The following is a 21779-nucleotide window of genomic DNA, read 5'->3' as shown; positions in this document are numbered from 1 at the left end:
GTCGAGTGTTTCTAATCTGCCGTTTGTGTTTCTGCAGATCATCGAGTGAAGCTGCTCAAACAGCGCCCGTGTGTTTCTGCTTGTGTGACGTGTTCAGTGTCTGGTTGCTGTGGTTCAGTCCGTTTGTGTAGTCCAGGATCGAGGGGGACGGCTTCCTGTACGCCTCCACCGCGAAGCATCCAGACCGGGTTTGGACAGGAAGTGTCGAGGGACGAGAGGATGTACAAGAGCGGGTTTATAGCAGAGCAGTACAGTACTGGTACATGGTGGAAGTACTGAACAATACATGTTTGAAGTACTGAACAATACATGTTTGAAGTACTGAACAATACATGTTTGTAGTACTGAACAATACATGTTTGAAGTACTGAACAATACATGTTTGAAGTACTGAACAATACATGTTTGAAGTACTGAACAATACATGTTTGTAGTACTGAACAATACATGTTTGTAGTACTAAACAATACATGTTTGTAGTACTGAACAATACATGTTTGTAGTACTAAACAATACATGTTTGTAGTACTAAACAATACATGTTTGTAGTACTAAACAATACATGTTTGTAGTACTGAACAATACATGTTTGTAGTACTGAACGGTTTCAGCAGGTTGTGCAGCAATGATTAGTTTGTATGATTTAAGGTAGTAATACTTCTTTATCACTGGGAGTTCATTTGGTAAAATGTAAAATACAAACGAGATGAAGTGGGAGACAGCACAAGAGAGTAGTCAGAGTCCTACAGAGTGCGAGGCTCTGGCTATTTCCTGGAGTCAATAAGTGACGTTGCAGACCCAGGATGCACAAAACGTGAAAAAGTGTTTTTTCCCCCCGACACTGAGTCCTGCTTCTCTTGTCCTTCTTTGGGAGAAAACACTTTCTGATTGTTGCTGACATTCTTTGTGAAAAGTGCATGTTTTTGTAGCCGAGAAAGCTGAGGATAAAATAAGGTAAGCTATAAATAAAGAGATTTGACTACATTTATATACCGTTTGTTACATATAAACATTTTATTAAGCCTGCTTTTAAAATGTATTTCCAAAGGCTGTGCCACGTTAAAGTGTCCCTTGTCGTGCTGAAAACCCAGAGAATAAACTCTGAACGGTTTCAGCTGACGGGGGTTTCTGCCCCCTAGTGGTCAGAAACTCTTCACGATGACTGTAGTTTGCTCACAGTTTAAAAAGCACAACCAACAACATGTAATATGTGATACCTGTATTCAGACTGCATGTTTGAGTATTTATGTGTGTTTTACTGATTACAATCTTCAGTGTTGTAAAAACAAAAAATAAATAAATACCTTTTGGTTTTTGACGGAAAGTTTGTTGACTTCTTTAAGTTGCTCTTCTATGTAAAAAAAACATGCTCCTGGTGGTCAGGAGAGAGAATGCAGCTTTAACACATGAAGCATAGACTTCTATTCAACCAGAAGAGTCTATATTTCTGCACTGAAAGAGCAAAGAACGACCCTGAAGATATGCTTCACATATTCCACTATTATTAAGATTATGACACTATTTGGAATTTGAAAGGACTCATTAAAACATAATCTTTTGTTTTGATGTTCTGAATTAGGCTTTATAGCAAATGGAACATTTCCCAACTAAGGCATCTTTTGGACATGTGACCTCAGAATATGAGTTAGCTAGAGAGAAGATCTATACGAAAAATAAGATCATAAAATAAAAATGATCAGATCTAGATGTCCATGTGTTCTCTGAAATGACATTTTTAATTATTCATGAACGGAAAGTTCATCGGCAACAACATTTACCAAATTCACTGATTCCGGCATCTCAAAGGTAACTATTTTCAGTATATCCTTCTCTTTTTATGATTGTAAACTCAATATTTTGTCTATGAAATTATTTAAAGACGAAACAATAATCATAAAATTGTAAAAAGAAAGAAAAAGAACACAAACACTTTGAGCAGAAAAGAAGTTACATTTTGTAATTCAACACTTTATTCACAAACTAAAAGCAGTCACTGTGTCCGGGTCAGTGGCCGTACAGGTGTGTTCCACTGGCTGTCACTTCCTGTCCCACCGTCGACCACCTGGTCACTTCCTGTCCCACCGTCGACCACCTGGTCACTTCCTGTCCCACCTTTGACCACCTGGTCACTTCCTGTCCCACCTTTGACCACCTGGTCACTTCCTGTCCCACCTTTGACCACCTGGTCACTTCCTGTCCCACCGTCGACCACCTGGTCACTTCCTGTCCCACCGTCGACCACCTGGTCACTTCCTGTCCCACCTTCGACCACCTGGTCACTTCCTGTCCCACCGTCGACCACCTCATTGGTCCATTCATCCCTGCCTCCTTCAATCAAAGTGCTCAGGAGTTTGTCCTTCAGTGTGTGTGTGTGTGTGTGTGTGTGTGTGTGTGTGTGTGTGTGTGTGTGTGTGTGTGTGTGTGTGTGTGTGTGTCAGAACCAGGACTCTGATCTGAAGTCTGCTTCTTCTTTTAGAAACACGCCTAAACATTTATTTACAATACATTCAACACAACCAGGAGATAGTCGTTAGACAGCAAATAGCACCGCAGAGGAAACAACAAAAACAATCTCTAGAGGCAGAAACCACACGTCACGCTGTTGGGACTCGAACCACCGGCATGGAAGAGTGACGCAACAGGAAGTCATCACAGGAGAGGAAATATAAAATAACAATAAGTGCTAAATGCAGAGGCTCAACAGTGTAGGAGCGTCTTCATCTGTAAATGTAGACGATCCCTTCAGTTCAACACGAGCGTCACATTAAAAACATCGGATCCACCAGATGAAACGTTTGAAATCTGAAACCATGTTTTCACTTCTCGTGTGAATCTAGTCGAGTTTTTCTATCGCTATATTTTACATTTTTTACTAATTTAAACTCGGGACCAACGGATGGACGAGGAGAGAAACTGACAGCAAAGGACTTTAAAAGTAAAAAAAATAGGACAAAGGAAGTGAAAAGGAAGGGAAAAGGAAGGGAAAAGGAAGTGAAAAGGAAGGGAAAAGGAAGTGGAAAGGAAGTGGAAAGGGAAGGGAAAAGGAAGGGAAAAGGTAGGGAAAGGAAGGGAAAAAGGAAGGGAAAAGGAAGTGAAAAGGAAGGGAAAAGGAAGGGAAAAGGAAGTGAAAAGGAAGGGAAAATGAAGTGGAAAGGAAGGGAAAAAGAAGTGGAAAGGAAGGGAAAATTAAGTGAAAAGGAAGGGAAAAGGAAGTGGAAAGGAAGGGAAAAAGGAAGGGAAAAGGAAGTGGAAAGGAAGCGGAAAGGAAGGGAAAAGGAAGGGAAAAGGAAGGGAAAAGGAAGTGGAAAAGAAGGGAAAAGGAAGTCAAAATGAAGGGAAAAGGAAGTGGAAAGGAAGGGAAAATGAAGTGGAAAGGAAGTGAAAAGGAAGGGAAAATGAATTGAAAGGGAAGTTAAAAGGAAGTGAAATGGAAGTTAAAGGAAGTGAAAAGGAAGTAAAAAGGAAGTGAAAGGGAAGTGAAAGGAAGTGAAAAGGAAGTGAAAAGGAAGGGAAAAGGAAGGGAAAAGGAAGAGTGAGTTCTGAACGCGATGACATCATCATCTAGTCCTCTTCTCATTGGCTCATCCCACGATTTAAAGTTCACACTTTTGTTCTTGTTTTCTTTTTCATGCTCGTTTGTTCTTTTTTTCTTTCCTTTCAATCCAAAATGTTCGTTGTGTTTCTTCGGGGCTGCCGCGGTGCATTGTGGGTACTGTAGTCAGCCACCAGGTTAGTACAGCCGCAGCTCTGTCGTCCTCAAGTTAGTGGAACAAATGAAATAAAATATAAAGAACAAAAGAGGCGGTTACGTCGGATGTGATGTCACAGCGTCCGACGTTTGCTCCGCCCCCTTCTCTCAGTCTGAGTTTAGTCACAACAACAACAGGAAGTCCTTTAATGTCTTCACAGACGGTTAGAAAGACTAAATATGAACAGGGCAAACAAACATGGCCGCTGGGAGAAGAAGAGGAGGAGGAGGAGGAGGAGGAGGAGGAGGAGGAGGAGTCTATTAACGCTGATTCATCACTAAAGGAAATCAGCTTTTTAGACAGAATTATGAAAAATAAATAAAGTAAACAGGAAGTGGAACAATTTCATGATCAGATTAATTGTCCTTAAACAGTTGATGAATTATTGTGATGAATGCCCCTCCTCTCTCCCTCCTTCTGCTTAATGGATCGTGGCTATCTGGATCATGGACCATGCCTACTACTCATTATATGAATCATTTCTGTGTTCATGTAATGTGCTGTAACTCCGTTACGTTGTTCATTCTGGTCACATGACATCTATTCTTCTGTCCATCCGGGGAGAGGGATCCTCCTCTGTTGCTCTCCCTCAGGTTTCTTCCCCTTTTTTCCCTGTGAAAGGGTTTTTACTTTATCTTTTTTGGGGAGTTGTTCCTGATCCGATGTGAGGTCCCGGGACAGGATGTCATGTTACAGATTGTAAAGCCCTCTGAGGCAAACTTGTATTTGTGATGTTGGGCTATACAAAATAAACTGAATTGAATTGAATGAAGAGCTCAACGCTGTGATCTTAAACATCTTATTAAAACATTTCTGTGCAAACTTGAGTCCTGAAATCATGACTTTCTTAAAGGTACAGTGCGCCGCGTCTAGGCGGAAAACACAACATGAATATGTATTTATGTATGTATGCCCAGAAGGGTCAAACCGGTCTGTAGCGCACCACTAGAGGGCGCCAGAGGGGGATGGGACCAGTGAACGAGGTTATTTCACTTTAACAAAACATCTGAAGCGTGATTCATATCACAAACCAGCGGAGCATATTTAGACTTGTTTTTTAAATAGTTTTAAGAAAATAGATTCAAAGGAATCAAATTACAGAAAGAAATGATAAATATTCATCATCAGATCCATTGGAAGTGCTGGTATTTGACTGTGATATTTCTCTTCCTCGTCCTCCTCTTCCTCCTCCTCCTCCTCTTCCTCATCTTCATCCTCCTCCTCTTCCTCCTCCTCCCTCGTCATCCTCAGAGGAGGAGGAGGAGCAGCTGATGAAGAGTGTTCCCGTCCCAGCGTCTCCCTGAGCAGCAGGGTGAGAAGGGCCGAGTGATGTCACAGAGATGGCAGAAGCTGATTGGCCGACGGGTGGGGGAGGAGTCAGGAGCCAGCTCCGACCAATCAGGAGGCTCAGCCCTTCCAGCCGTCCCAGATCGGCCCTCTGGGGACACACAGAAACCACAGTGAGGTGTGTGTATGTGTGTGTGTGTGTGTGTGTGTATTATTGTGCGTTATTGTACATAAAGTGTTATGAAGTGTTGATAAGCATCAGTGGTCAGGAAGTGGAGCTCTGAACTCTGCCGTTGCAGATTAGATTTCATGTTTCAAGAAACTGATCACAGAGAAAAATGTGACATGAAGAAGATTATTCATATTCTACTTTATGTTCAGGAGAGAGAGAGAGAGAGAAAGAGAGAGAGAGAGAGAGAGAGAGAGAGAGAGAGAGAGAAAAAGAGTGTGAGAGAGAGAGAAAGAGAGAGAGAGAGAAAGAGAGAGAGAGAGAGAGAGACAGACAGACAGACAGACAGACAGACAGACAGACAGAGAGGAAGACGAGGAGGAAGACTCACAGGGTTCGAGACGATGAAGGTTTCTTCATTTTCGGCCACTTCCTCCTCTCAAACACCCTGATGCAACAAACACACACCGTGTTACACACACTCCCTCTCATACACACACACACACACACACACACACACTCTCTCTCTCTCTCTCTCTCTCTCTCTCTCTCTCTCTCTCTCTCTCTCTCTCTCTCTCTCTCTCTCTTTGCTCCACCAGCAGCAGCCATCAGGAAATCATGCAGCAGGAAAACACAGTGTGTGTGTGTGTGTGTGTGTGTGTGTGTGTGTGTGTGTGTGTGTGTGTGTGTGTGTGTGTGTGTGTGTATCTGTAGTCATCAAGGCTGCCATGGTCCCGCCCCCCTGCTGGAGAGACAGTGTGATTGGTTAATGAGCTTCTTGTTTCCATCGTTACGTCACAATGCTCTGACTTTATAAAGGTCACTTGAATGCACCATGAATAGCTGCAAAGCATGTTGGGTAACTGTGTGTGAGTCCCCTACCCTCCAGTGACCTGCGTGGGTTACACTGCCTGGTTCCTCTACATCCTCTGAGCTCCATCAGCTGGACGTGAAGATCGCTGAGCACGAACCTCTCCAGAGAACTCACTGCATTCATCAACTGAGAGAGGGGGGGGGGGAGGGAGGGGAGGGAGGGAGAGAGAGAGAGAGAGAGAGAGAGGGAGAGGAGGGAGGGAGGAGAGAGAGAGGAGAGGAGGGAGAGGAGAGAGAGAGGAGGGAGAGAGGAGGGAGAGGAGAGAGAGGGGAGGGAGGGGAGAGAGAGAGAGAGATAGAGGTGTTTAACATGTGATCAGATAAATATTGCTTATATTTGTACTGTGTATATGTGTGTACCTGGTGTGTATATGTGTGTACCTGGTGTGTATATGTGTGTACCTGGTGTGTATATGTGTGTGTGTACCTGGCAGTGGCGGGCCGTGTGTTTTCTACCTGGGCCTTCAGAGCGTGTGATGTAGTTTACATGAACATGACAGGACGCTGCGTCGCTAACGGACAATGCATGTAGTTCACCAACAAGAACAGCTCATGTAGTTCTGTAGACGAGGGTCATCTGGTGCCTGTACTTCACTTTATTAATGACTCAACACGATGTTTGAACAAGAAGGAAACCTCTTTTATTCTCGTTTTATTCTCTTCCACACTTCACTACAACGTTTCCTCTCCTTCCTTCAGCATCTGGACAGCAGCTCACTCACCAGATGCTGTTCTCTTAACGACAGAGTCCATCCTCCTCTGTTCACACTTCAGTGGCGTGGTTGTTCAGTTCATCGCTTCATGGACGCCAGTGAGGATCGTCACTGACAAACATGTAACCCTCCATGAGGAAGACATGGAGTAAATCCACCAGCTAGTCTGTTTCTCCTGCTTCAGCCATTGATGTTAAAACCAGCAAAACACTAAACATGTCATCACTTCTCTGGTTTCATCCTGATCTCTTCAAGCTCCTACTGAGCTGCTAGGTAGCTTCCTGTTGACCCACTGACCAATCACAGCGCATGTTAATGGTCACGCTGGCCACTGACCAATCACAGCGCATGTTAATGGTCACGCTGGCCACTGACCAATCACAGCGCATGTTAATGGTCACGCTGGCCACTGACCAATCACACATCCACACCAGTTCTCAGGCGCTGCTCCTCAAAGAACACGCCCAGCTTGTCAAACTAAAGATCTGATTTGTTGAAGTCCAGACGATCAACCTCTCTGTGAACTTTAATCTGCTAAAGCCAGCTCTTGTGTTCGTTTTAGGTTTTAAATGCATAAAAGAACCACATCACTGTGTTTATTGCATCGAGGCTTTTTGACTTTGTCAGGAACCTCTATTTCAACTAAATAAAACCTAAACATTTTGTTTCCGCTAAATTATAAAATGCTCTGGGTGAAACGATGCCCTTTGTGTTGTTAGGGTCGCTTTTGACCCAGTTATGAAAATAAGATTTGCTTGATTGGTTGTTGTCTTATAAATCTATATTTTGTGTTATGACTTGTCCTGCTTTTCATTTTGTGTTTGTATTAAAGTTATATTGCTGAAAAAAATACTTTTTAGCCTTTTTCTTGAAGTAAATATATATGGGTCAAAATTGACTATTAACTATAGTATAGCCATAACCATAGCTGTTACTATAGTTAATAACAGTGGTGGCCGTCAGGGCCTGAACGCCTTCTGTGCTGGCCTCAGAACCACAAAGTTATAGATATTTTATAATGTAAACAACTGTCCTCTGGTTAATCATATTAAAATGAAAAAACAAATAAAACATGTTTTTAAGAGATGTGTTATAATAGCCCTCAGTAATAGTCAGGTAACAACCTTTTATTTATTCATATGATTCTCTTGAGGCTCATTTTAACATTTCTTTAATTGAAATGGAGGTATCCTGACAAAGAAAAGTCGATCTCCGTGAGATCTCACAGAGATCCGTGAGATCTTTTCTACGTCTCTCAAAACAAAACACAGATCTCAGCTCAACATTGAGCATTAATTGAGAGCCGTATCAAATCTACAACCCCGTTTATGAAGATGTGTCGAGGAAAGCAGCTCAGTGCTCCACTAATAAACGCAACCTGATGCTCATCTCACTCATTATGGTTATTATCTTGATACCATATTCAGTGCTAAACAGGTTGATTTCAGCCACAATAAGCCATGTATACATGTATAATATTTTGCCAAATATTATACATTTATATATTTGTGTGTACTTGTGTACCTGGTATGGGTCTCTCTCTCTCTCTCTCTCTCTCTCTCTCTCTCTCTCTCTCTCTCTCTCTCTCTCTCTCTCTCTCTATATATATATATATATATATATATATGTATATATATGTATATATATATATACATATATATATATATATATATACATATATATATATATATATATATATATATATATATATATATATATATATACATATGTATATATATACATATATATATATATATATATATATATATATATACATATGTATATATATATATATATGTGTGTACACGTGTATATATATGTGTATATGTATAAATGCGTGTACTTGTGTACCTGGTATGGGTCTGTATATATACGTGTGTACATGTGTATATATATGTGTGTATATGTATATATTTGCGTGTACTTGTGTACCTGGTATGGGTCTGTATATATACGTGTGTACATGTGTATATATATGTGTGTATATGTATATATTTGCGTGTACTTGTGTACCTGGTATGGGTCTGTGTTCAGGTCAAAGAACTCCAGGAAGCCGGTTGCAAACTCACAGAACAGGAAGTTGTGCGTCTCGTTGATCGTCCTCAGACACCAGTAGGTGTTGTTGTTGGCGCTGGTGCAGGCGCAGAAGGACCCCACTGCAACACACACACACACACACACACACACACACACACACACACACACACACACACACACACACACACACACACACACACCATACAATAAAGCTGCATATTGAATATATTATAAATAGTAATATATGTTTTGCAATGTAGAAAAGTTTGTGTGTGTGTGTGTGTGTGTGTGTGTGTGTGTGTGTGTGTGTGTGTGTGTGTGTGTGTGTGTGTCTCCTACGTGTCCAGTAGGGGGCAGTGTGCCAGTGCTGGTTGTCGTGAGTGAAGCAGGTGAGTCCGGGCATCGAACACGTGTCGTTGTTTCTGATTCTCTTGATGATCTTCCTCATTTTCTTCCTCCTCTTCTGCTCCTTCAGAAGCCACGCCTTCTTGTCCCGCGCCTCGCCCTTCCTGCACACACACACACACACACACACACACACACACACACACACACACACACACACACACACACAGATAAAGCACACATAAAGCACACACACACACACACACACACACACACACACACACACACACACACACACACACACACACACATACACACACACACACTTTAGTGCTGAAACAGCACTGTTAGCTGTTGGCCGCAGGCGTCGCCATGTTGAGAGCCGTTGAGAGTCAATCAAAATGCTCCCAATCTCATTTTATGCATATTTAAGTACAGCTGAGATACTTTATACTGTACTACATCTCAGAGGTTCATGTTGTACTGTACTACATCTCAGAGGTTCATGTTGTACTGTACTACATCTCAGAGGTTCATGTTGTACTGTACTACATCTCAGAGGTACATGCTGTACTGTACTACATCTCAGAGGTACATGTACTTTTTACTGTCCAGAAACTGGAGAATTCTGTAAAGATTGACATAACAGAACACCATCTAATCCAGACCAGGTCCCACTGATCCAGACTGGGACAGACCAGACTGGGACAGACTAGACTGGGACAGACCAGGTCCAGCTGGTCTCACAGTACACACCCCGGTCCTGATAGCCCGTCTCACCTGAAGGGGTGTCCTCCACCTGCTCGGTACCTCAGCTTGCTCTTCAGTTTGGACTTATACCTGGAAAACACACACATTACCACACTGGCCTGGTCGCACACTGTGTGTGTGTGTGTGTGTGTGTGTGTGTGTGTGTGTGTGTGTGTGTGTGTGTGTGTCTAACTCACAGGTATTTATTACAGTCACACTCCAGGGGGCGGGCCTTCTTCAGGTGACCTCTGACCTCTCTCAGGTTCTTGATCTTCGTCTGCAGCGTCTCGATCTGACAGGAAGAGAAAACCTTCAAGTACCTGTACTCTGCTGCAGGAGGAAGTATGTGAAGTATGTGTACTTTGTACTGCACCTCAGAATTCTGACAGATTGGTTAATTTACTAACAAAAACATGTGACAGGTTTATCACCGCAAAGTGTTTCTTAAGTAACAGAGTATTTCCCTGTCTAGTACTAGTACTTCCCTGCAGTAACAGAGTATTTCCCTGTCTAGTACTAGTACTTCCCTGCAGTAACAGAGTATTTCCCTATCTAGTCCTAGTACCTCGTGGTCGATGTGCAGCTTGTGGTCCTTCCAGGCCTGAAGAGACTGATACACTCCAGTGTCACACTGGACGGAGGCGTTGGGAAGAATGGAACATCTGGAGGAACAAGAAGAAACACAGAGTGGAACATCTGGAGGAACAAGAAGAAACACAGAGTGGAACAACTGGAGGAACAAGAAGGAACACAGAGTGGAACATGTGGAGGAACAAGAAGAAACACAGAGTGGAACAACTGGAGGAACAAGAAGGAACACAGAGTGGAACATGTGGAGGAACAAGAAGAAACACAGAGTGGAACAACTGGAGGAACAAGAAGGAACACAGAGTGGAACAACTGGAGGAACAAGAAGGAACACAGAGTGGAACAACTGGAGGAACAAGAAGAAACACAGAGTGGAACAACTGGAGGAACAAGAAGGAACACAGAGTGGAACATGTGGAGGAACAAGAAGAAACACAGAGTGGAACAACTGGAGGAACAAGAAGGAACACAGAGTGGAACAACTGGAGGAACAAGAAGGAACACAGAGTGGAACAACTGGAGGAACAAGAAGGAACACAGAGTGGAACATGTGGAGGAACAAGAAGGAACACAGAGTGGAACAACTGGAGGAACAAGAAGGAACACAGAGTGGAACAACTGGAGGAACAAGAAGAAACACAGAGTGGAACAACTGGAGGAACAAGAAGGAACACAGAGTGGACCATGTGGAGGAACAAGAAGAAACACAGAGTGGAACAACTGGAGGAACAAGAAGGAACACAGAGTGGAACAACTGGAGGAACAAGAAGGAACACAGAGTGGAACATCTGGAGGAACAAGAAGGAACACAGAGTGGAACAACTGGAGGAACAAGAAGGAACACAGAGTGGAACAACTGAAGGAACACAGAGTGGAACATGTGGAGGAACAAGAAGGAACACAGAGTGGAACAACTGGAGGAACAAGAAGGAACACAGAGTGGAACAACTGGAGGAACAAGAAGGAACACAGAGTGGAACAACTGGAGGAACAAGAAGGAACACCCAACTTCAACAGAAGCTGACCGTTATTTTGTCACTTCCCCACTTTTTCCGGAATGTATTGGTTCATAAAATAAAGATTTTTCTTCTTGATATATTTTCACAGCCCGGGTGATAGTCATGGTGATAGTCATGGTTTTAGTCGTGGTGATAGTCATGGTTTTAGTCGTGGTGATATTCGTGGTGAAAGTCATGGTTTTAGTCGTGGTGATAGTCGTGGTGATAGTCATGGTGATAGTCATGGTTTTAGTCGTGGTGATAGTCGTGGTGATAGTCATGGTTTTAGTCGTGGTGATAGTCATGGTTTTAGTCGTGGTGATAGTCGTGTTGAAAGTCATGGTTTTAGTCGTGGTGATAGTCATGGTGATAGTCGTGGTGATAGTCATGGTTTTAGTCGTGGTGATAGTCATGGTTTTAGTCGTGGTGATAGCCGTGGTAATATTCAATTCAATTCAGTTTATTTGTATAGCCCAACATCACAAATACAAGTTTGCCTCGGAGGGCTTTACAATCTGTACAAATGACATCCCTGTCCCGGGACCTCACATCGGATCAAGAAAAACTCCCCCAAAAAGATAGTAAAAACCCTTTCACAGGGAAAAAAAAGGGGAAGAAACCTGAGGGAGAGCAACAGAGGAGGATCCCTCTCCCCGGATGGACAGAAGCAATAGATGTCATGTGGCCAGAATGAATAACGTAACGGAGTTACAGCACATTCAATGAATGTGACAGAAATTATTCATATAATGAGTAGTATGCATGGTCCATGATCCAGATAGCCACGACTCATTAAGCAGAAGGAGGTAGAGAGGAGGGGCATCCCAGGGGCAGTGGGAGGAGAAAGCAGGGCCATGGCAGCTGGCAGGACGGCTCCAGGCCAGTTGCATCAGCAGGGCCATGGTTGTATCAGCAGGGCCAGGGGGAGGACCGGAGTCCCCTCCCCCCCATGTGATAGTCGTGGTGATAGTCTTGGTGATAGTCGTGGTGATAGTCCTGGCTTTAGTCGTGGTGATAGTCGTGGTTTTAGTCATGGTTTTAGTCGTGGTGATAGTCATGGTTTTAGTCCTGGTGATAGTCCTGTTAATAGTCTGCATGCAGCAGAACAACAGATGTCATGTTTTAGTTTTGTATTTTTGTAGTTCTTCTTCGTTGCAGTTTCATTGGCTTAACTACGTAGGTCTGTGAAAGTGGAGTCGGATTCTCTCCTTTCCTAACCCCCCATGAACTCTTCTCCACTTCTTTCCTTGACCGTGTGATGTTTCAAGAGGAAAAGGGGTTAGGAAAGGAGGTTAGGAAGTATCTTAAGTCTGAGACGTCCTAAATGCACAACACCTTTGATGATTGATGTTGCAGCAACAACATCGACTCACCTGTGCGTGACCTTGTGGGAGTTGGGCCGGGCCACGGCGTCTGGAACTCCTCCCATCCCGCTGAACTCGTCCTCAGACTCGTTTCTGATTGGCTGAGCCCAGTCGCTTCCATCCACCGAGCTGCGGTTGACGGGGTAGCTGTTCGTCATGGATGTGGAGCGGCTGAATCGGTTCCTGGAGTAACTCTTCAGGGTTTTGAACTCTGACACAGAAACAGAAAAAACAAGTTAAATAATTTTGATCAACAACTACTGAAGCATCCTTTTCTTCTCGTCAGTAGCATTTTCCTGGGAAAAGAAGGCAGTGTTGGGGTTGGGGTAGGCGGTGCAGTTCCCACCTCCGCCACTAGAGGTCAGCACCACACCAGGGACCAGGGTGATCTGCCTGAAACCAGTCAATCTGGGCCATATTTCTCGTACCTGGCTTACTGAGTTAGTGGGATAACTGTCAGGATAAGATGACGTAGGTCAGGCGTTCTCGGTTTCTCGAAGCAAGCTTAGATAAATCACCATAGCAACACATCCAAAAATGTAAACCTGCTCCCGGGCAGGTTTACTGAACTTCACTGGATAAGATGGACACTCCACCGGACAAAAAAAGCAGCTTCTTCCTCATTGATGAAGGAGCGATATTATTATATTAGTTTTATAGGGAGAGAGTTCTTTCAGATCACCAGGATCCATCCTTTACATCATCATGACTTCCTGTACGCGGCGATATAGATTTTTTTGATTGAATTTCTGATTATGAATAATGCATACATACTGATCCGCCCATACACATATTTAAACTCATATACACATATATAGTACATGATTCATACGTGCATACAGTACATATATCCTCATAAGTATATACTTATTCGTAAATATAATCTGATTGATTTGGGTGATGAAGCACTTCAAATTAGCCGATACATTTTCTCAGCACTGACGCATTTAACTTGTCTGATATATTTGCGACGCTTATGTCTCTCAGCGGGGGCGCTCTTAAAGTTGCGTTCACGGCAACAATGTTGCAAAAATGTTGGAATATTCGCAACGCGTTTGCTGTGAATGATGGTTACGGTATTGACTTCCTCATATGCCTTCATGATCATCTCCTGCTTCTCAGCAGAGAAATAAAAAGAGGTTCCTCTGAGTTTATTGTCATTGTACTGGTAGAACATGGTGGGGTCAGTGCTCCATTATTATCCTTCTGAAGAGGAGCGGCGCATTTATCAGATGACTGACGTCTGGCTAGAATGAACGAGACGTTTCAGCCGTGAAGAAACCCAGACAGCCTGATGTCAATCATCTCGCTCATTTAAACTGGAGATTAGGACATCTGCTTGACTTTGTTTAGCCAGGTACGAAGAATACCCCCGATCATCTGTCTAAGAAAAGAAATTCACATAAAAGGGGAATTCTCAACTGGGAGGCTCGGGTCGGATTCCTGGAATTCCAGGAATGTATTCCAAGAATCTTTACCAGAAAATCAATTTGTTTGATTTTTATGAAAAACATTTTAAATCCTGAAAATTCTGGATTTTTATTAAACCCTCACAGACACACAGCAACAAACGCATGACTTACGTATTATTCCTGTTTGTATTGTATTATCAGACAATGATTTATGTACATTTTGACTTATTATATATCTGGTATGTCTTTGCATGTGTGATGATAGTAGTACAACTCATAATCGTCTTATTGCAGTTGTTGAGATATTATTATATCGTTCTTCCAATAACTTCTAAATTCACCTTAAGTCACCATTACAGAATGCCTCACTTGCATATTTAAACATAACATTTCATGAAGCTTCACTCACTCTTCTTGGAGAAGAAAGACTTCTTGTTGAACGGCCTCATCGTGGAGGGTCGCGGGTTCAGAGGCCGGAGGTCGCGAAGGTCGCAGTCACAGGCGTTGGCGTCGCCACGGTGCAGCTGAGACTTGGCGCTGAGCGGACGCTGACGGCCGGCCACGCCCCTCTGAAAGCCCTCAGCCCCGCCTCCTTCGTTCTTGCACTTGAAGAGCCGAAGTTTCCCCGTGGCGTCCTCCACACACTGCCACTTCTGCACACAGACACACAACGAGTTGTACGTCATTCACCGTCTTTAACCCGTGGATTCACCGTGGCCGCGCAACGCACCACGACTGAGAGGTAACCGCACCGCGCTCTGCACCTGGCCGACATCTGAGAGACAATCTAAATCAACATGTTAGGCTGCACGGTGCTGTAATGGCTAGCATGCGGCTTGTGGGTTCTCTCCAGCTTGTGGGTTCTCTCTGGCTTGTGGGTTCTCTCCAGCTTGTGGGTTCTCTCCAGCTTGTGGGTTCTCCCCGGCTTCCACCAAGAGTCCAACGACATGCAGCTCAGGTAATTGGAGACTGTAACTAGGGGTGATTGATTGTCTCTGAGCCTTGAGATAAACTGGACACCTGGCCAGGTGGATCCTGTCTTCACCCAATGTCTGCTGGGATCGGTCCAGCGCCCCTAACCCTGAATCGGGTAAGCGGAGTTCTCCACACTTTCCACCACAGTCAGAAGAATCCTCACTTTGTCTTTATCTTTGAGTATTTGTTTGTATCGTCACTGTGCAGTTGTTCATTTGCAGCAGCTGAATACATTTCTGCTGTTGACAAAACGCCTGAATTCTTAATCTCTCTCCTCTCACACACACACACACACACACACACACACACACACACACACACACACACACACACACACACACACACACACACACACAGCATCCTCCACAGGCTGTTTATCAGAGCCATCCAGCAAGCCGGCAGACACTGTTGCTAAGAAACTAATCAACTGGCTAAAAGGATTTTTCGACAAGTGTAATTAACTTCAGACAAGCATGAACACACACAAACACACAGCGACGCGGCTCCTGAAAGTTTCTGTTGTGCCGCTGCATCTTGATTCTCCTCACGTCGGCTCCCTTTGATCCGGGTCCGTTGTGCTCGTTAGCGGCTGTTATTGTATCTGTCTGGTTTGTGGAGATGACGTCTGGTTTCCATCCCTCCGACAGAAGCCTCTTACTGTTCTACTCGCTTTCGTTCCAGTCTTTGTTTGTTTGTTGCAGCCAGAAGGCATCGCAGTTTTCCTGCCTTCATTCCAAAACGGTTCCCTGTTGAGGGAGTCGTTCTGGGAAGTGAACATCTCAGCTACATGTAGTCGTTTTAACATGTGAAAAGAGTGTAAAGACTAATGAGTAATGGGGCTGGACTAAAGTAGTGTAATGAAGAGGACAGCAATGGGATAAGGAGAAGGACCAGGAGGAGAGTAACTGGAAGGAGGAGGATCAGCAGGAGAGGAGTAGGACTGGAAGGAGGAGGACCAGGAGGAGGACCAGGAGGAGAGTATCTGGAAGGAGGAGGACCAGGAGGAGGACCAGGAGGAGAGTAACTGGAAGGAGGAGGTCCAGGAGGAGGACCAGGAGGAGAGTAACTGGAAGGAGGAGGTCCAGGAGGAGAGTATCTGGAAGGAGGAGGACCAGGAGGAGGACCAGGAGGAGAGTAACTGGAAGGAGGAGGATCAGCAGGAGAGGAGTAGGACTGGAAGGAGGAGGTCCAGGAGGAGGACCAGGAGGAGAGTAACTGGAAGGAGGAGGTCCAGGAGGAGAGTAACTGGAAGGAGGAGGTCCAGGAGGAGAGTAACTGGAAGGAGGAGGTCCAGGAGGAGAGTAACTGGAAGGAGGAGGACCAGGAGAAGAGTAACTGAAAGGAGGAGGTCCAGGAGGAGAGTATCTGGAAGGAGGAGGTCCAGGAGGAGGACCAGGAGGAGAGTAACTGGAAGGAGGAGGACCAGGAGAAGGACCAGGAGGAGAGTAACTGGAAGGAGGAGGACCAGGAGAAGGACCAGGAGGAGAGTAACTGGAAGGAGGAGGACCAGGAGGAGAGTAACTGGAAGGAGGAGGACCAGGAGGAGGACCAGGAGGAGAGTAACTGGAAGGAGGAGGTCCAGGAGGAGAGTAACTGGAAGGAGGAGGACCAGGAGGAGGACCAGGAGGAGAGTAACTGAAAGGAGGAGGTCCAGGAGGAGAGTATCTGGAAGGAGGAGGACCAGGAGAAGGACCAGGAGGAGAGTAACTGGAAGGAGGAGGACCAGGAGGAGAGTATCTGGAAGGAGGAGGACCAGGAGGAGGACCAGGAGGAGAGTAACTGGAAGGAGGAGGACCAGGAGGAGGTCCAGGAGGAGAGCAGGAGGGCTTGGAGTGAAGTGATGGGCTTTGGCAGAAAAGTAGCTCGGTACCTGTCCAGTCTGCTGGCAGGGCGTCTGGTACTCTGCTCTCTGGCAGAGGTCTTTGACTCGTTGGTATTTGGGCAGGAAGTTCTCCTCTTGCGACACTTCCTTCCCCTCGACGAGCTGGTGCAGCAGCTTCCTGTTGACACAAAGAGACAGTTTCATGTGCTAGTTCTCTCCTCATTAAAGTCTGTCTTGATCTGGATCAGAGGTCTGAGAGCATGTTGCATGCGGTACACGTTGTCAGACCCTCCTTTGGGTTCATAGTTTCATATTTCAGTAGCAGTGACAATGGTTGTGAGCTGGTGGACTTACCCTCTCTCCACCAGGAACGAGTCCCTCCACACCTTCGGCTTCTTGTTCACTTGGAACCTGAACACGAACGAAAAGAGCGGTGGGAGTTTAGTCATTAATCCTGCAGTGGTATTAACAGTCATCACAACCGGCCTTCGGTCCTCTCTTTACTTTCACTGTAACTCCAGGAAACACTAAATAGTTTGTCTGGTGAACCAGTTCAGGAGCTGCGCTGCTGTGATGTCACAATGCATGTTCTGGTCTGAGCTCCTCTTTGTATTCCTGAGTTCACTTCAGTTCAAACATGAAGCTACACACGTTTATATTATATTCACAATACACTCCGTCCCCTCGTTAGGAGACGGCCTCCATCTGGTTTCTATTCTGGGATGTTTATAACTTTAACTTTTAGGAATAACATTTGGATTTCCCTGCCGCAGTTAGAAGAGAACAACCACAGTGGAAACAACTGCAGGATGTTTTCCTTTCGCACAAACAAGTAGAAGGGAAGACCAGAGCAACTGTGCAGAAGTGAAAGTAAAAGTCTCTCAGGACCGTCGACAACGTGGCGCTCTGGAGAACGAGGTTACTCAAAGTGCAATTTGATGTTTTAAAGCCTTAAAATGACTTTAATCTGCTTTCCTGTCGGGGTACTTGCACTCCAGCATCCGTCGTGACGGACGCCAACATGCAGTGGTTCAATCCTCAGACTGGGCAAGACGACTGTGGGTGTGGAACGCGACCGGTTCTTCATTACCACCAGCGAGCTCTGAACCATGTGGTCCCAGTGGCCCCAGTGGCCCCAGTGGTCCCAGTGGCCCCAGTGGTCCCAGTGGCCCCAGTGGTCCCAGTGGAGCAGCCTCACGTGTTGATCTTGCTATAGGCTCTGTGATTCTGTTTGGTTTCTTAGAGTAATGGAGTTACTGAGCCAGACCATGTATCAGAGCTGAGGGCGCTGCCTTCACAGTGAAACACGTAGCTGTTGTTAAAGGGTATGTTTATGTCCGTTGCATCGTCAGCAAAGTGATTAAAGTTGAATGTGTTTGAAGTTCAATGTATTTATTATAACTCAATGAGACTTACACTTCCAGAAGATTCCAGAATCTCTCACTTTACTCACAAACAAAACTGATTGCCGGAAAGTCATCGTGGTTTTCTTTCAACGTCACGGCGAGGCAGTGATAGTTGTCTGTACTTCAATGTGTACTTCTGCATACTTTTACTGGTGATAATTAGTGCGAGAAGCTGTTGTGTTGTATTTGCATCGGAATGTGTCATTCACTGTATATATATATATATATATATATATATATATATATATATATATATGTATATGTATGTATGTATGTATGTATGTATATATATATATCTCAGCCATTAAAAACCAATCCCCCCCCGTAGGGGGCAGACTGAGCGGTTATTATATAAAACTGTAAATCATAGCTTGTTTATGAAATAAAGCACAAAACTGCTGTCTTTGGATGTATTGAACACCATAAGTAATATACAAGTGAAATATATGGTTTGGTATATGAACAAATTAATGTCACAAATGGGCCCCAATGCAAATGTTGGAGTCCTCGTCTGAATGTTCTCTGTTCTAAACCCTCTCTAACTTTGTTCTGCTTCACTTTATCAAAGTCAACCTTTGCAGAGAGAATGTTCACATATTGAGCTATGATTTGGGTTAGAGAATGTTCACATATTGTTATGATTTGGGTTAGAGAATGTTCACATATTGAGCTATGATTTGGGTTAGAGAATGTTCACATATTGAGCTATGATTTGGGTTAGAGAATGTTCACATATTGAGCTATGATTTGGGTTAGAGAATGTTCACATATTGACCTATGATTTGGGTTAGAGAATGTTCACATATTGAGCTATGATTTGGGTTAGAGAATGTTCACATATTGAGCTATGATTTGGGTTAGAGAATGTTCACATATTGAGTTATGATTTGGGTTAGAGAATGTTCACATATTGTTATGATTTGGGTTAGAGAATGTTCACATATTGAGTTATGATTTGGGTTAGAGAATGTTCACATATTGAGTTATGATTTGGGTTAGAGAATGTTCACATATTGAGCTATGATTTGGGTTAGAGAATGTTCACATATTGTTATGATTTGGGTTAGAGAATGTTCACATATTGAGTTATGATTTGGGTTAGAGAATGTTCACATATTGAGCTATGATTTGGGTTAGAGAATGTTCACATATTGTTATGATTTGGGTTAGAGAATGTTCACATATTGTTATGATTTGGGTTAGAGAATGTTCACATATTGAGTTATGATTTGGGTTAGAGAATGTTCACATATTGAGTTATGATTTGGGTTAGAGAGTGTTCACATATTGAGCTATGATTTGGGTTAGAGAATGTTCACATATTGAGTTATGATTTGGGTTAGAGAATGTTCACATATTGTTATGATTTGGGTTAGAGAATGTTCACATATTGAGTTATGATTTGGGTTAGAGAATGTTCACATATTGAGTTATGATTTGGGTTAGAGAATGTTCACATATTGAGCTATGATTTGGGTTAGAGAATGTTCACATATTGAGCTATGATTTGGGTTAGAGAATGTTCACATATTGAGCTATGATTTGGGTTAGAGTTGGACCTTACAGCTGCATCATTTCAAAGAAATAATCATCCTGAAAGTGATTTTTTTATAGGCGGACCTGAAACCTTTTCCTGTTTTCTGTGTGTCATCTTCATTTACTCTTAACCAGAAACATATGGACTGATATTTACACATCTGAACTACATCTCACATGTGTACCTTTTATTATAACCAGAATTATTCAAACAGCCCTAGTGGTTGCAGAGATACACCCTTTTTAGTTTGGGTATGACATTTAGAGGAAAGGGCCTAACATAGAGTGGTGTTCTATTGGTTAGAGGCGTAACTTGAGTAACTTCTGTGTTGTGAAACTGACTTCCAGTCCAGGACGTCAGCGTTCATCCAAGAGACAGAAACTGTTTCTTCGTGCTCCAAAAAAGTTTCTCTGTGCCGACGTAAGTCTTTTGAAAGAGATCTAGAACAAAACACTGGTTCGATTCCAGCTCCAACAGTCTGTCCTGAACTCTTGGGTCCAGATCCCATCCTCATGTGGAGCTGCACAGAATCCAGTCCTTTGTCGTCCCGGCTTCTTATTTTTCTGAACAAACTTCATCTCAAAGCGATCCATCCTTCAGCTTCTGCCTGCGCTCCCCGCGGGGACGGATCACTCCGTCGGGACGGAGGACGAGGACGGAACAGATGCTGCACATCCCTCGCTGAGGACATATCGAGCCGACTGAAACGTGTTCAAACAGATGGAGGTGCTGCAGAGCGGAGAGTGCAGCTGCGTCTGGGTTTAAAACAATGACGGCTTCTGTTTTTAAAATCAACAAGACAAGAAGTCCAAAGAGACGCCTGGATCAGAATGAAATGAAAATAAGTTGGAATACACATCGTGCTGGAAAATCTGATTCTATCGTTAATCTGAAGGATTTCATGACTTGAACTTTTATTCAAGATTTACAGAAAAATTATTAGTTATTTTGCTGCCTGAACTTTATTTTTTATAGTAGTTAAAACGGTTTTGGTGATTTTGTCCACTAAGTTTAAGTTTTGACACCAAATGTCCAAATTAACTTCATGAATAAACACAGTTCTGTCTTTGATTGTTAAAGAAAACCAGCAACATTTTAGTCGAGTTGAAGTTAAAACTAAACATATTTTGTATAGTTTTGGTCGACAATAAGTTCACTTATATTTTGGTCCGTAGAGAGAATGCAGCTTTAACACATGAAGCATTGACTTCTATACAACCAGAGGAGTCGCCCCCTGGTGGTCAGGAGAGAGAATGCAGCTTTAACACATGAAGCATTGACTTCTATACAACCTGAGGAGTCGCCCCCTGGTGGTCAGGAGAGAGAATGCAGCTTTAACACATGAAGCATCGACTTCTATACAACCAGAGGAGTCGCCCCCTGGTGGTCAGGAGAGAGAGTGCAGCTTTAGCACATGAAGCATAGACTTCTATACAACCAGAGGAGTCGCCCCCTGGTGGTCAGGAGAGAGAGTGCAGCTTTAACACATGAAGCATAGACTTCTATACAACCAGAGTAGTCGCCCCCTGGTGGTCAGGAGAGAGAGTGCAGCTTTAGCACATGAAGCATAGACTTCTATACAACCAGAGGAACAGTAGCTCCTCACAGGAAGCTGATTGGTCCGTCCTCTGGCTTACGGACACAAACTCATTACCTGAAGCCTAGGATGATCTTTGCGTTATATGTGATGTGATCTCATGTGTTTCTTGACAACAACAAAAGAAATATAAAAAACATCAATGAAAAATAAATAT

The 21779-nt window shown here is 43.7% G+C and overlaps 3 protein-coding genes across 3 annotated transcripts in view; 1 reads left to right on the top strand and 2 right to left on the bottom strand.

Annotated features, from left to right (window-relative positions):
* Nucleotides 1–1318, top strand: part of LOC306743847 (myosin-7-like) — a gene marked incomplete at its 5' end in the record, with an annotated part of 28757 nt that extends 27439 nt beyond the window's left edge. Inside the window, one exon of the mRNA XM_079226412.1 lies at nucleotides 38–1318. Coding sequence (XP_079082538.1) covers nucleotides 38–49 — 12 coding nt within the window. The 3' untranslated portion in view covers nucleotides 50–1318. The remainder of the gene's footprint in view (nucleotides 1–37) is intronic.
* A 672-nt stretch (nucleotides 1319–1990) lies between these two features.
* LOC306743846 (extracellular sulfatase Sulf-2-like) lies at nucleotides 1991–17286 on the bottom strand (the record flags this gene model as incomplete). Its single annotated transcript, XM_079226411.1, has 9 exons — nucleotides 1991–2328; nucleotides 6088–6205; nucleotides 8805–8947; nucleotides 9168–9337; nucleotides 10121–10215; nucleotides 10489–10585; nucleotides 12883–13084; nucleotides 14695–14938; nucleotides 17131–17286. 9 exons carry the CDS (start codon nucleotides 17284–17286, stop codon nucleotides 1991–1993), a joined length of 1563 nt encoding a protein of 520 aa, XP_079082537.1.
* Nucleotides 17287–17432: 146 nt separating this feature from the next.
* LOC306744054 (extracellular sulfatase Sulf-2-like) overlaps nucleotides 17433–21779 on the bottom strand; it is a gene marked incomplete at its 3' end in the record, with an annotated part of 12579 nt that continues 8232 nt past the window's right edge. The window contains exon 9 of the mRNA XM_079226625.1: nucleotides 17433–17493. Coding sequence (XP_079082751.1) covers nucleotides 17433–17493 — 61 coding nt within the window. The remainder of the gene's footprint in view (nucleotides 17494–21779) is intronic.

The sequence above is a fragment of the Taurulus bubalis genome, assembly GCF_910589615.1.
Source record: "Taurulus bubalis genome assembly, chromosome: 11".
In the NCBI taxonomy this organism is placed as follows: domain Eukaryota; kingdom Metazoa; phylum Chordata; class Actinopteri; order Perciformes; family Cottidae; genus Taurulus; species Taurulus bubalis.
This window is presented reverse-complemented; position numbering and strand designations above follow the sequence as displayed.